At 35.5% G+C, this 15,377-nt stretch overlaps 1 protein-coding gene across 1 annotated transcript in view; it reads right to left on the reverse strand.

Moving 5' to 3' along the window:
* LOC306854977 (AT-rich interactive domain-containing protein 3A-like) overlaps positions 1-15,377 on the reverse strand; it is a 40,130-nt gene that overhangs the window by 5,066 nt on the left and 19,687 nt on the right. The window contains exons 4-7 of the mRNA XM_079393337.1: positions 5,946-6,018; positions 4,326-4,509; positions 2,568-2,815; positions 1,426-1,680 (exon numbers count right to left, since the gene is read on the reverse strand). Of these exons, the coding sequence (XP_079249463.1) occupies positions 1,426-1,680; positions 2,568-2,815; positions 4,326-4,509; positions 5,946-6,018 (760 nt within the window). The remainder of the gene's footprint in view (positions 1-1,425; positions 1,681-2,567; positions 2,816-4,325; positions 4,510-5,945; positions 6,019-15,377) is intronic.

Here is a 15,377-nt window from a genome sequence, read left to right on the forward strand (position 1 = left end):
ACTAGTATCTGTGGGCAGTCAGACAGAGTCCTTCCAGCAGGGGGCGCTGCCTTGGCTATTTCAATAGTTAAAAACAATGAAGAGAGTTCATGTGCCATGGCAGGGGAATTTATTCGGTCTCTTATTCATCTTCCGATAAAATAGACGAGGCGAAACCTCTAGTATTTTACACCTCTGACCAAGAAAAGGAAGTCATGCTGTGTCGAGGGCTGGGGTTTCCCATGCAGCACAACTATTCGCCTTGCCTTTTTGTCATTGCGGTCAACACCTCCAGTCTCCTAATGAGTCAGATCCTTCATGCCAGCATTCTTTCAAGTTAAAGTTAATAACATCAATGCAACTATATAGTTCTGATAAGATCTAATCAGAGCATATCTAAACATACGGTTTCCTCAATCATTAGAACAATGTCAAGTAGGAACAGTACTACTGTGGGATAACGAGAGCTGCAATGACTCACCATTGAGAAGGCTGCTGACATCTCCACCTGACAACTACTGATCTGTAAAGTGCACTTACCACATATGCCAGTAATTTAGTCTGGCTGTGGTAGTATTTTCACACCCTTTCCTACAAAATGGCTGGTACCAGTGAAAGATGATGTAAGAGGGGCTTTGCAGCGCTGCACTAGAAAACACACACAGTTCATTTCATGACCTCAGGAACCAAAGGTTGGATATTCCACATGCAGGTTTCTCTGAAACATCAGAAATTTTATAAAAAGGTGTTTTTTTCTCAGGTCGGTGTTTATGGGAAAGAATAAAACCACAGTAAAAATGTATATTGAAGCAACATAATGCAGTCTAAGTGTGTAGAGTCAGATGAACCTAATAACTTAGAGAAACTTTCACCCAAAACTAAATTCTAAAGTTTACTCGCCCTCACGTCAATCCAAACCCAAAAAGACTTTCATATTCAAAACACAAATGAAGATATTTTGAATGAAACCTGATTTCTGTCCCTCCATTATAAATCCATCTAAACTCTAACACTTCAAAAAGTCCATAAAGTGATGGTAAAAACACTTGATGGGGGGTTTTGAGTTAAGATAAAAAAAAAAAAAAAAAAAAGTATTTATGAATATTTTCATGTTAACTTCCATGTCTTTATTACAATAAAAATGTTTTTAAAAAAAAAAAGAATTTTGCAAACCATGTTCTTTTGCAAGTAGTTACAATGTTTCACCTCGTCACATTGTGAATCTTGGCCATAAACTAGCCTTAAAACAAAAGCCCGCCAAGAACACCTTAACACCCTTTCAAAAAATAGCTTTCAGCGTCTCCTGATGCTGTCTGAATACCCACTGGGGGACGACACCACCACCATTGACAAATACCGTTCTAGTCGGTTTTAAAATGTGACTGCACATCTTAACTATAGCCATATTTGGTCCATCAGTAGGCCAGAATGTTAAAGTGTCAGTACCTTGGTTGTTGATGCAGATGTTCATAGGAATCTGTGCAGTCATGGCCAGCAGGTTGTGCTGAAGGGCTCTCTGCAGTAGCCGCTGGTGGTCCTCCAGTGGTAGTGCAATCTTCTTCTCCGGGGGCTCGCCAGACTCCAGCTTGTCCCGCAGCTGCTCCAGCGCAGCTACCTGTGCGATGGTGGCCGCCTGCGCAGCTGCAGCCTGGGCCGCAGCCACCGAATGAGTGGCCAGACGGACCTGAACTCCGTCATCCTCTACAACAAAAAAAAAAAAAAAAAAAAAAAAAAAAAAAAAAAAAAAACGACAAAACAGCTGAAATTAAGCAAACCATAAGTCATTATAGAGATGTAACCACAGTGCTGGGTAGATTACTTGCAATTTGTAATCTGATACTGATTACAAATTACACAATTCATAATGTAATCTATCAGATTAATCCTTTTAGTTAATGTATTCTGTAATCTATTTAAAAAGAAAGAAAATACAATTCCATTCCTTGTTATCAACAACAAGAAATGCATGAAAATGTACATTTCACAAGGGTTTCCCAAACTAGGGTTAACGAAAGAACTGCTTAGGGTTCATGAGTTGATGAAAAGCTAATGATTAATTAAAAAAAAAATGCAAAAAAAAAAAAAAAAAAAAAAAACAGCTGAACAAAAAAACTGAAATATTTTATTTTACTGGCATGCCAATGTGACCAATATCTGACATCAGAGAACTGTGAACCTGCACACGAGTTGTTAAATGATTGAAATGTGAAGTTCATACCAAAAGGGTTTGGCTGACAAAAAACTAAACATGAAAAGTGTTTAATAACTTGCATAATTATTCATCTCAAACTTGGTCTAATTGGTGTTTTTGTCCCCAAATTCATAAGCACAGATCACAAATTTACACGGTCATTAATACCTAAATCATATATTAAAAGATACATTTTAAAGAGAAAAGAATTAGGAACAATTTCTGCTAATATTTGAACAAGATATAATCATGTAAGCCATTAAACTGTCATTTTAAACTGTCATATAATGTAATAACAAGAACTTTATTTTTGGAATATGATTATGTAATCTGGATCACATGTAATCAGTTACTACTCATCACTATGTAACCATGAGCCACTACAGTAAGGTTTTACCTTTCTTAATTTTCTGTAAGGATGAGACCGAGGCTCCGTTGCTGGGCAGGGCGATACCCATGGCTGGCATGGAGAGTTTGGGAGAGGAGAGCATTGTGGGTGTCCCGTTGGGCGAGTAGGTGAAGAGCGAGCTGCCAAAGCTCTGTCTGCGTCCCTCTCGCCGGTTACTGTCGATGGCCACCTGCAGCTCGTTGGGGTTGCTGAGACCCCTCTTCTCACATTCGTAAGGATACAGATACTTCATATACCTGCAGAAGGGTGCAAAAATAAACTTAAACGTCTGTCCAGAGCGCAAGAGCATACTGCATCAGCTAAAGAAAGACCTTTTGATGCAAAAAAAAAATGCAAACTAAACTAATTTTGAGAAATGTAATATAAAAATCTGAAACTGCATTTCATGCGCATGACCTGTGATCAGTGTAATGTGTAAGGCAGTGGTCAGCAACAGGCGGCCTGCGGGCCAAAAGTGGCCCGCCAGCAATAATATCTGGCTCGCGCCCGTAGCCAGATTATTTTGATAGCGGCTGGTTCTGAAATAGATCTGTCATGACAGCAACATTTACTCACAATCAGAGCATGTGAGCGAGCGCGTGTGATTTTGACTGGAGCGAGGAGCGGATGTTTTAAAATATATAATATAACTGCATATTTAGCAAGAATTCACATGTTAAACATATTTAGCTAGATAGATAGAAAAGGATCACTCAAATCAGAAAGAATGTGAAGGCTATGATGACTGCAGTGGACAGGAGCGGGAAGTTATATTTCTCAAGGAATTTATTTGTTCCTTCTGAATATTTTCAGCTGACAGCTGACTTTTTTTTCTCAGAATTGCGTGATATAAACTCGCAATTCTGACTTTATAACTCGCAATTGTGAGGGAAAAAAAATTCTGAATTGTGATAAAAAGTCACAATAACCTTTATTTATTTATTCAGTGGCGGAAACGAGCTTCCATATAAGTGTGATATTTCAAACATACTGAAATACTTTAGACGCGGAGCAGTGTTTCTGATATCGGTGAGTGCGGAGGGATTATTAAATGCTCGGAGCGCGGAGGGGAAATTGTTGACGCTCCACTCCGCTCACATACTCTGATCGGACACCGCCACACAAATGTGGCTTTTTGTTAATGACTGTCGCAGGATTTTACACAGAGTAACAGCTCACTACCAGTTACAAAATACACTGGAACAGTCAGTCACAGGCAATTTTGGTTGCATTTTTCATCAATTAATATCTTAAATTATCCTTTGACTATGTTCTAGCCCGCCATCTAGTGGTGAAATTGTTTTTGGGCCCGATGCCAAACTTACTTGCCGACCCCTGGTGTAAGGGCTCATGCACAGTTTACTGCTGTTTATGCCAGTGACTAAACCATCATCTATGAAATACGAGCCTTTTATGCATTCACTGTGAATTAAAAATGTGCATCACAGAAGTAACAGAACTTCGTTATGATGCTCCAGGAAATCCAAAGACCGCTGTAGCTGAATAAAAAGAAGATAGAAACGCTTTTACGGATTAAACATGAAAACAATAAACCTACACCTGTGGAGTAGCTCTAAATCTAATGCTATGATTAACACTTCACTATCAATTCATCTTGGCAGCTGGCCTTAAAAACGCAGTGAAACTTTTTAAATTCAAAAACATACTAAGCATCTGAGTGCACTTCACTATAAAATACACTAAAATTAATTTTTATGATCCCTTTAAATTCTGTAGAATACAGTAAAGATTTCTTTGAGTACATACTGTGTTCTGAGAGTGAAGGCAGCGCTGGTGATGGAGGTCGGCAAGTTCAGGCCCTTCGTGATCTCCCTCCACAACTTTTTATTTATGACCTCCACCAGCCCCCCCTTCTCTGTCACCAGCTGGTACAGCATGTAGAGGTCCAGCACCTGCTTGGCCATGATGGGAATCCTGTTCACTGGCGTCCCTGCACAAAAACAAACAGCTGCGTTGAGCGTTGTAGCAGTTTGAATGTTTCCGCTACTAATCGATCAAAGACACTCCTGTTTTAGTCTTTATTTCTCTATGCAGCAGACAGTCGTAAGCTTGCATCTGTGCTAGAAATACACAAAATATTAGTAATAATGTATTTTTTTAATTATATATTAAATTATACCTAATAATAATTTTATTTTGTATGAATATATATACATATATACAGTGCCGTTCAAAAGTTTGGGATCAATAAGATTTTTAATGCTTTTTAAAGAAGTATCTTCTGCTCATCAAGGCTGCATTTATTTGATCAAAAATAAAATAAAATACAGAAAAATAAATTGTGAAATATTGCAAATTAAAATAACAGTTTTCATTACTCGAGTCTTCAGTGTCACATGATCCTTCAGAAATCATTCTAATACACTTGTGCTGCTTAATATTTTTTGGGACCTCTGATACTTTTTTCAGGAGTCTGTAATGGATAAAAAGTGACACTAGTGTATTGCTGAAGGATCATGTGACACTAAGACTGAAGTAATGATGCTGAAAATTCAGTGCTGCGTCACAGAAATAAATTATATTTTAAAGTATAATAATTAGAATTCACAATATTACTGTTTTTTCTGTATTTTTGTTCAAATAAATACAGCCTTGAGCAGAAGAGACTCCATTAAAATCCCATATTTTTGAACAGCATGTATCTCTCACACATATTATATATTAGGGCTGTCAGTTTAACACGTTAACTCAATTAATTAGTTATGAAAAATAACACGATAGTGCACGAAAATACTTTAACACACCCGCCCGACTCCAGACCTGTACGTCATCTTATATTTATATCATATGATAAGTGATATCAAATAAAATTATATCTAAAAATGTTGTTTTTGTGTGCGTGTGCGCGCATGTATACATATATACACACAAATTACATATTTTTTTAAATAATTAACATTAAATGTTTTTATTTTATATAATTTCAGAGTTGCTTTTCTCTAGGCAGCAGACTGTCATACACATGCATTTGTGCTATAAATAACCATAGCTAATAAAATGTCTCTCCTAGGTCATTCATTTATTCATCAGGAGAAGGTTTAACAGGTGCTGGAGCACATTTTCCACAGCCAGCGCAGCAGATTTAACAGGAACACATGCTTCAGTCTCAAGGCCGGATCATGACATGGACATATGTTCACACTCCCACATTTATAAACACACACGTGATTGTGGGAGCCACAGCCCTGCTTCAGCATATGAAGAGAGAAAACTGCAGATCTCCGATATAAATACACAAACTTCACCGTGGAGATGTGAAAGATAAGCTGGATGTAGATGTGAGCGAAAGGTCAGGGTCATAAAGGTCTCTATAAGATGACATACAGACATGTCTTGATCCATAAAAAGCGATTTCTTTATAAATACCTCTCTTCTGCATGAAGCTGAACAGATCGTCCAGGAACTCCTTCCTCTTTGGGTCGCCGTCTAGTTCATAGAGCTGCATGTGAAAAACACAGAGACAAAAGGTTAAAAAGAGCAGTGCACAAAACTGCGTTCTCATCACTCTTGTTGTTCTGATCAGGAACTGCATTATACGTATAAGCAATAAGATATAAGAGCCTGTGCTATATTGTGAAAAAGTCGTGGCTAAACAGAACTGTTAGCTAGCAAGTGCTTAAAACCTATTCATTAGCATTGAGTGCATTATTGCTAAGAGTCACTACACAAGTTGATAAATGCATAACTAGTGCTGTCAAATGATTAATCGAATACAAAATAAAAGTTTGTTTACATGATATGTGACTCTGGACCACAAAACCAGTCATAAGTGTCAAAAATCGATGTTTTATACATGAAAAGCTGAATAAATAAGCTTTCCATTGATGTATGGTTTGTTAGGATCGGACAATATGTGGCTGAGATACGACTATTTGAAAATCTGGAATCTGAGGGTGCAAAAAAAAAAAAAAAAAAAAAAAAAAAAAAAAAAAAAAAACAAATTGAGAAAATCGCCTTTAAAGTTGTCCAAATGAAGTACTTCGCAATGCATATTACTAATCAAAAATGAAGTTTAGATACATTTGCAGTAGGGAATTTACAAAATATCTTCATGGAACATGATCTTTACTTAATATCGTAATGATTTTTGCCATAAAAGAAAAATAGATAATTTTGACCCATACAATGTATTTTTGGCTGTTGCTACAAATCTACCCCAGCGACTTAAGACTGGCTTTGTGCTCCAGGGTCACATACGTGTGTGCTGTGCATATTTATTATGTATATATAAATACACACACATGCATGTATATATTTAATAAAAATGTTACGTTTATATATGAAATATTTATAATATAAATTATATGAATATAAAAATATACATGGAAATATTTTCAAGACATATGCTGTATGTGTGTGTCTTTATATATACATAATAAATACACAGTACACATATGTAAACAAAAACTTATTTTGGATGCGATTAATCGCAATTAATCGCTTGACAGCACTATGCATAACTAAATAAATGACATAATTTCTCTTGTTAAATAGTGTTTTATAATTAGACATTTTACATATGAATGGTGCTATATAAATAACAAATCTTGTAATTGTATTATTATTATTATCAAAAATAATGCCTATAAAATGCAGGCCAGTGAGTGAAGGCAATGTAGTGAGGCCAAGTGATAACAATACAACACACTATACTTTGGAGCAGTTATCACTGCATAATGCAAAAGCATGCAAACAGCCAGTGTTGAGCAAGCTAGCCCCTAGTGTTCCTGAAGACCAGAACTTAGTTTTATGATGATTCATAAATGATCACATTAAAAAAAAAAAAAAAAAAAAAGTAAAATTGGGATCTTTAGTTTTAAATTAGAGCAATATATCTAACAAACGTGTGAAAGGCTGAAGGATCTTAATAATGACAGAAGCCTCATGTGCCAAAAAGGTAATCACGCACAGCCAGAAAAACAGTGCTGGAAGCTGAGCAACGGGTTAAATTGCTCCTTTCTCTTTCCTTCTTGCTTTCATCCAGTGTTCCTGATCTCTCATTAGCAGCAGAGAGTAAGGGTAACGCTGGGGGCCAGCGGAGGGTTAATTACAGGATGTGTGTGTTTTAGAGGAGTGCCACACTGTAAATCTCTCAAATGACCTGCCTCTTCTCTATTTTCTGTAGGGTACTCAGTCCCCACCCTTAGTTCTTTTTATCCATAATTTTACCATCAGTATCCCTTTTACCAGTGTTCAAAACCAGTCACCCAGCAGGAAGTCGATTATAGACCTTCATGCCATTTGTTTTTACCTCAGTGCAATCCTTAAGGAAGAATTATAGGATTTATTGTGTCTCAAAAAACACTATGTCCAGTTAGACATCACAAAATGCTTTGATCATCAAAAGACTGTGAATGAACCAGTCTGATATGAAACCAACAACTCGAGTCTTTCAGATTCATTAAACAAAAAAAAAACTGGCCCATAAGAGTTGTTTGTGAATCAGAATAACAATGGAAGAAACACCAGTAGAGAACTTTGCCACATTCACGTCTTATGTTAAATAAACCATAATTACACAATGAATTCAGTGCTATATTCTGGTGTGAATGACGTAATGGAAAATAAAGAAAGCACAACATAATGCGCACAGCTATAAAATAAGATATCAAGTGTAAAATGTGATTGAAGATGTTGACTTTTTTTTTTAAATATGACGTCACAACAGACATTTGGGAAACATTTTATACCGGTTGTAAAGATCTGTTTGATCAGCATCGGTGGAATAATGATGTTTAAAAAAAAAAAACAGTGTAGACGATCACATGAACAGAAACAGACTGGCTGTATTGCACTTTCATTTGAGCAGATTAATTAGAGATCACTAGACTCCAACTTCCATGTTTGCTGGTGCTTTTAGCTCACGAACACTTTTTTCCACAATGTACAGAGCAGGTGTGCACATGGTTGCCAGGTTGGGAAGATTAAGTAAACCACTGGGCAGAATATGTATCGATTTATGAAAAAAGCTCAGGTTGGGGATTTTAACTCTTGAAATCTGGCAACCACAAAGGTTGTGGTGGCTAGTTACCAATGCAAGATAACACAATTGGCAATTAAAAAATGAAATGTTTTCAGGAAAAATAACTAGTGGGCAAATATTGCAGATGATTATGCTTAATTAACTGAGAGAGACAGAAATCGTGATCACAAAATTCGTTCATTGTGTGGCCCAGTCAAGCATGCATTATTTATATATATATATATATAATTAAATATGGTATAAATCAGGTAAAGAGGGACCAATCATTAAGAATCCAACTCTCATTCTGAGATCTCCCCCCTAAAGGGCCTTTAGCTTTCAACAATGGATAAAGCTATAGATCCTTTTACCCCAAATTCTGCTGATACACCCTAAGCCCCCTCCCTCATACTTTAGAAACACATCTGTTTATCTGTTTAAAGTGGGTGGAGGCAGAAACGTCTGACATTACCTCAAATACAGGGTGGAGAAATGTACCAGTAAAGAGTCGGTTGCATGTGAATGTTTTACTTCAACTGATTTTAGGCCTTAAATGTGGCGTCAAATTTGGTGGTAAATTGCTGGTAAATTTAGTGAGAAGTACTGACTGACATCACAGCAAAACAAAAATAAACATAATAAACAACCGATACGAGAGAATATAAACAAGCATTTGCATCCCCATTTGAATTCAGGAATGTTGATGAGTTTCCCAAGAAATGGCCACAGAAATAATTACACACACATGTAACATCTAGCAATCATGTTGCTAGTGGGGCTTGTGATTTCTGCTTTTCTCGTTTTATATAAGCATACATTTGCCCACTTATTATTTATCCTAGAGGTACTTTATTTTAATTTGCTATTTGAATTATATTGCATTGGAAACAAACCTTCATGATTGTGGTTGCCAGATGTCAAGATGTAAAATCCCACAATCAGAGCTTTTTCGTAAATGGATACATTTTCTGTCCAGAGGCTTACGAAATCTTCCCAACCTGGCAACCATGTGCACACTCTCTCTCTGCATTATAGAAAAAGCGCTGATGAGTTGAAAACATTTGTGGTTACATGAAAGTACAATAACTGATGAAATGTGAAATAAAAAAAAAATAAAAATAAAAAGTGTAAAATGTTCTGAGCATATATTAATGGTTTAACCATTATCATGCAGCCCTAGTTACAAGTAACAAAATAAAGGTGTAATGCTTTTGTGGGTCAGTTTTACATCTCAAAAGGTTTCAGAAGTGAGCAAATGAATGAATGCGGAATTGGATACCTTGGATCGACACTGAGAAGGTCTGACATTGTTTCGATGACACGTGAGCTGTTCACACCTGCCAATCACCTCAAGCGGCAAGCAAAACGACAACATGGGGGAAGGGCAGGAAATGAGCGAGGCCCAAATGGGGGAAGGGTAACTATGAAAGCACATAAGAACAGTATCGATCTCATAGAGGCGCCTGTTCTCAGACGCCTCGATCTGACTTCATTTGAATGGTGGGGTTGAATTGAGAGCAAAGGAGAATGTGGTTTCTGTATTACTGAGAGAAACTACAGGGTCACAACGTCCCCAGCTAAAGAGCGCCTCACCAGAAACACCTGCAAGGGAATGAGAAATTGATTTCAGAAAAACGAAACTCTGAATTCTAGCCAAATTATTCAAATTATTTATTAATTTAACCAGTACTGAAATCTGTGTGGCTGCGAGTCAGTCCAAAGTTTCGAATACACTAAATAAATAGTATGAAAAACCTTCATGATAATGGTTAAACTGTTAATCATGATTATGTTGTGCTCTCTCTCGCTCTCTATAAATATATATATATATATACACACACACATACATACACACAAACACGTCTTCTTCATTTATGAGGAAAGCTCTGACTGGGGGATTTAAACTCTTGATATCTGGCAACCATGAAAGTGTATGGAGGCTCATTTCCAATGAAAGTATGCAAATGCCAAAAAAAAAATTATTTTCTGGATAAATAATCAGGGGACAAATTTTGCAGATGAATATACATCATAAATCAAGAGAAGAGAAAAAAAAAAGAAAAGTGATCAAAATTAAAATATTTTTTTCTATTAAAATACATTTAGTGGTGCTCGCTAAGGCATCACTATCAACTTATGAATTTTGCCAATAAAATAGCTTATTAAATTGCCAAAAAACAAAAACAAATGAGTAACTAATACATTAAAAAAAGTACCAAAATAACTGGATCTATGGTTTTAACTTAAGGCATTATTTCTGACAAATGATAACAGAAACCACATTTACAAACCATAACCTAAATTGTTTAATGCACCACAAAGCTATTTATTGGACCCATGAGTCATTATTTAAGTATTCTCATGTCTAAAGTCACAGAAACGGCAAAAACACTGCACAAAGCACAACACCGATGACATAATTAACTTTAAATTTGAGATATTGCTCTAACAGAAATAAAGCGAGCAAAAAGGAAGGAACTATCAGCTGGGTAGCAGGTTACATTTGGCATTGCAACAGCTCCAGTCATTTTTTTGCTCGCTGAACCCTGCTCACTTCCTGTCAGGGTTATACAACCAAACCTAAAAACCACAAAATACCATAAAAAAAAAAAAAAAAAAAAAAAAAAAAAAAAAAGTTAAAATAAAACTTATTTTATTTCAACTAGTTCCAAGGTAGCACTTCTCATTTTCCTTTAACTTCATGCACTAATAACTAAAACTTAAAAATACATTGAAAACTATATTAACAACAAAAATGTCAAACACAAAATTACTAAAACTAACTAAAATTAACATGAAAGCAAAAAATACACAAATAAAATTCTAAATATTAAAAAATAGGTTTCTGACCGATACTACAATAACACTGCTTCCTGTCTTACATCTAATGTGACCGGTTCATCTTCAACGATGCAAAGTGGTCAAACATTTGACTTGTGATCTCCTCGGGTCTCATTCACAAACTGCACGTGTGCAAACATTAGTGTGTAAAACCTGCGTGGGCCAATGGTTTCACACAGAAAACATGATTCATAAATAAATTTACACATTTTTCTAAATTTAGAACCAACTCAAAACACACGTACTTAAAAACCCCCAACTCTTGGTTGAATTAGTGAAAAAAGAAAGCACATTAAGGGGAAGAAAACTCCTTAAAAGACGAAAATTACTCCAGGATGATGGACAAAACCTTTCCAGGTCATTCCACACTTTAGGGTACATTTCAAGTTCATTGATGATAATTATATTTTTTCTAACAAATTTCTTCTGAAATATCATATCTTATCTATTCAAATACATACTATAACCTCACACATATTTTGTGTCCCGTTTTACAGTTTGCTAGAAATTGCCTTTGTCTCTTAAATTACAATTTTTGCAAAGTCTGCTTTTTGAATTGGTGAATTCAAAATAATGAATAAAACTCGTAAAGTCAAGATTTTCTGTATCCTGAGATTTTATTTATCCTGAAAACCTTTCATTTTAATTTGGCATGTCGGTTGCCAGATATCAAGAATTCAAATCCCCTAATAAAATCAATTCATAAATCAATTTCAATTCATATCAATTCAAAAATCAATGAAATTCAATTTCATAAAATCAATACATCTTCTGTCCAGTGGTTTACTTAATCTTCCCAACCTGGCAACCATGAGCGCACACGCTCTCTGTATTAACATGTAAATGGAAGTTTAGCGATCTCTATTGAGATATTCTGCTCAAATAAAAGTGAAATACAGCCAGTCTGGTTTTCGTTAACGTGATCGTTTGCGCTTTTTGCAATGTCAAAATGTGAGTTGACTCTTGATTATTAATTCTAGATAATTGGATAATTCTAATGAAACGTAAAAAAAAAAAAAAAAAAAAAAAAACTCAAATATGCAACAATACCGAATGTAATTAGCAACTGGCCAAGCGATGATTTGGAACATAATTAGCAAGAGTTAAAGAAAATTTAATAGCCATTCAAATAATAATAAGTAAAAAAAAAAAAAAAAAAAAAAAAAAAAAAAAAAAAAAAAAAAGGGTGAAATCGAAGCTAGTGGGATATATTGAGGAAAAAAAATTAATCAAAACTGCAACTAAAACATAAAAATATATAAGAGCCCAAGCTTCACTTCAGCTTGGAGCATTTAAATGGTTCTCCCCCCTCAAGTGAGCAAATCAATGTTTAATGTTAAAACCACTAAATGGCAACTGACTGTAGAGGGTGTGATGAATTTTTAAAGAGCTCTTTTCTTTACGGTCCATCTGGGCTCCATTTGCCCCGCGGTTCATGTTTACAGCAGACATCAAAGGATACTTCTCTTTTTCTCAGGAAGTTTGTGTGAGAGGAAGAAGTGTAACATTTTATAGAGCTGCAAAATGAGAAATATTTTCTCTTCACACTTGGTGTCATGATAGTCTCTTATATAATAATACACCGTTGTTTATGACAAAATGAGCTAAAAGTAAATGATCAAATCCAGCTGCATGGGAAGGCTAGTCCCACCTTAAACCACAAAGAAACAAAATGTACCAGATGCAGTAGCATTATGAAATATATTGATGCAAAAAACATTTAAGGTTGTGCATTACGGTGCTTTTACAGTTAAACCGTGGATTTCACCTAAAAGTTAATTAATGAATCATCATTTACTCGCCTTTATGTGATTCCAAACCTGTATGACTTACCTCTGTTGAAAGATATTTATCAAAAACATATTTGGCCAAAACATACGTTTAATAGAAGAAAGAAGGTCATACAGGTTTGGAACAACAAGAGGTGACAATAAATACTCTTTAAATGAAAATTACAGTTTGTCCTAAACTCCCCCCCCAAAAAACGACAAATTGCACAAAACCTAAAATTTTTTTTTAGTATGTCTGATATGCAGTTACACATGAAGCACACATCTGAAATTCAGTTAATGCATCTACTTAACTAACAGAACGCTTGCACTAAAATGTAAATGTGTAGAAGAGATTTCTCTTTATATTTGGTTTGACTTTCTTTGCTCTTTATCACCCTGCAGCGCTAAGATTGATGTAGTAAGTGACGATGACGAAATCAGAGACACTCCCCTTGAAATCTGATCAACTGTAGACTGTTTAGGGTTACCACGAACTGTAGCAACTTTCCACATTAATACACGCACGATCACAGGCATTCAAACGAATAACGCTCCAAATAAAGGTGTCCTCCACTCAGAAGCTATAGCTTTAGAACTGCTTTTATATTAAATAAATACAGCTTTAAATTTGTGCAGGTTTAATTTTACATATTCATTTAATCATTTACCAGACACTTTTCTCCAAAGAGACTTAAAAGTGAGCACAATAGAAGAAATCAACAAATAAGTCCCAGTTAGTCCAAAGCAGTTTTTTTATAATAATAAATAAAAATATTAAAGAGCAGATAGAATAGAGAGAGCTATAGTGTTAGGGTAAAGTTCATTGTTATTTATAAAAAATAAAATTAGATAATAGAATAGAGTGCACTTTATGTTATTATTAATATTATATGCATATTTTTATAATGTTTCATTCATCCATATATATTATTTGTGTGTTGTTAAACTCATCCTCTTGTAAGTAAGGTATAAGAAACGTCCGTTGCAGCAGATTTTGTCCCTATGCAAATCGTCCTTTCGGTGCTGGCAGGTGGTCCCGGTTTCATCAACAACTCCAATAGACATTTCTGTTTAACTAAATCAGTCTCTGTGCAGAATTTTATAGACCTCATATATGATGTATCTATATGCACCCACTGTCTGGGTGGTTATATGGTTATAAAAAGGCAAATCAGAACAATTCCAACGAATTAAAACCACAAACTTGGCCAGCAGCAGACAATAGTACTAAAGCCATCCTCACTGTGTGAATGATTACAACATGTCATTTTTGATACCACTGAATAAATCAGTTTCTTTATTCAATTCACTTTATGGCAGGCGCAGATAGTTGTGTTTGAGGTTTTGGCAGCATGCCTTAAAACACGATTAATTAATATCTGTATCAAACATAATCAGAGACACCGTGGCTTTGCATTTATTTTGGCCGTCTCCCAGCTGTTTCAGGAAAGAGACCATCTGTCAGCCTTTCACATGCTCTGCGTAACGCCGGAGGACAGGCTGACTGCTAGTTTGCAGGTTTTAAAAGACTTCAAGTAAAGAAAATTTTTTTTTTAAAGAAAAAAGGCACTCAATACAACTTCCAGCCAATCTCCGTTACTTTAATGCATTTTACAGAAAGCAGCTGAAGGTTTGAATAGCTCCGCTCCAAACCACTAGAACATGAAAATAGCTTTTACTGTACCTTCTGATCACGCTGCAAAAACAAATGCTCTTCATCAGTATGTTTTCCAGCACAAATATCTAAAGATTATTAAATCAAGATACAAAATTACAAATTTTCTGTAAAATTAGTCTAAATTTAGTCAAACAATTATCTGCTAGTGGGCCCAAAATAAAATCTATTCGAAGGGAAAACAAGCTTTTGGCAGATATTTGTTCTGGTTATAGACAAAACCAGAACAATTCATAATTGTGTTTAATTTCTCAGAAAACAAGACTTCATTTCGCATCTTAACTAAATGCATCTTGATTTAAGGAGACAAAAATACTGAGGATTCATTTTTTTGCAGTGCGTGCAACATTTAATGCCATGATTTGAGCTCGGATTTAGGATTAAGAATTTGTGGAAGGGTGAATTAAGACTTTTTAAGACGTGCAGAAATGAGTCATGGGTTTTATCTGTTAAAAGTGTGCCAGAGTTCAGTTTGGAAAGGTTCCAGCTGTGACAGCCGATAAAGACGTTTTTTTTGTTTTTTTTCTGCCGAGGTCCAGATTATCACT

The sequence above is a fragment of the Barbus barbus genome (assembly GCF_936440315.1).
Source record: "Barbus barbus genome assembly, chromosome: 35".
Classification (NCBI taxonomy): Eukaryota; Metazoa; Chordata; class Actinopteri; order Cypriniformes; family Cyprinidae; genus Barbus; species Barbus barbus.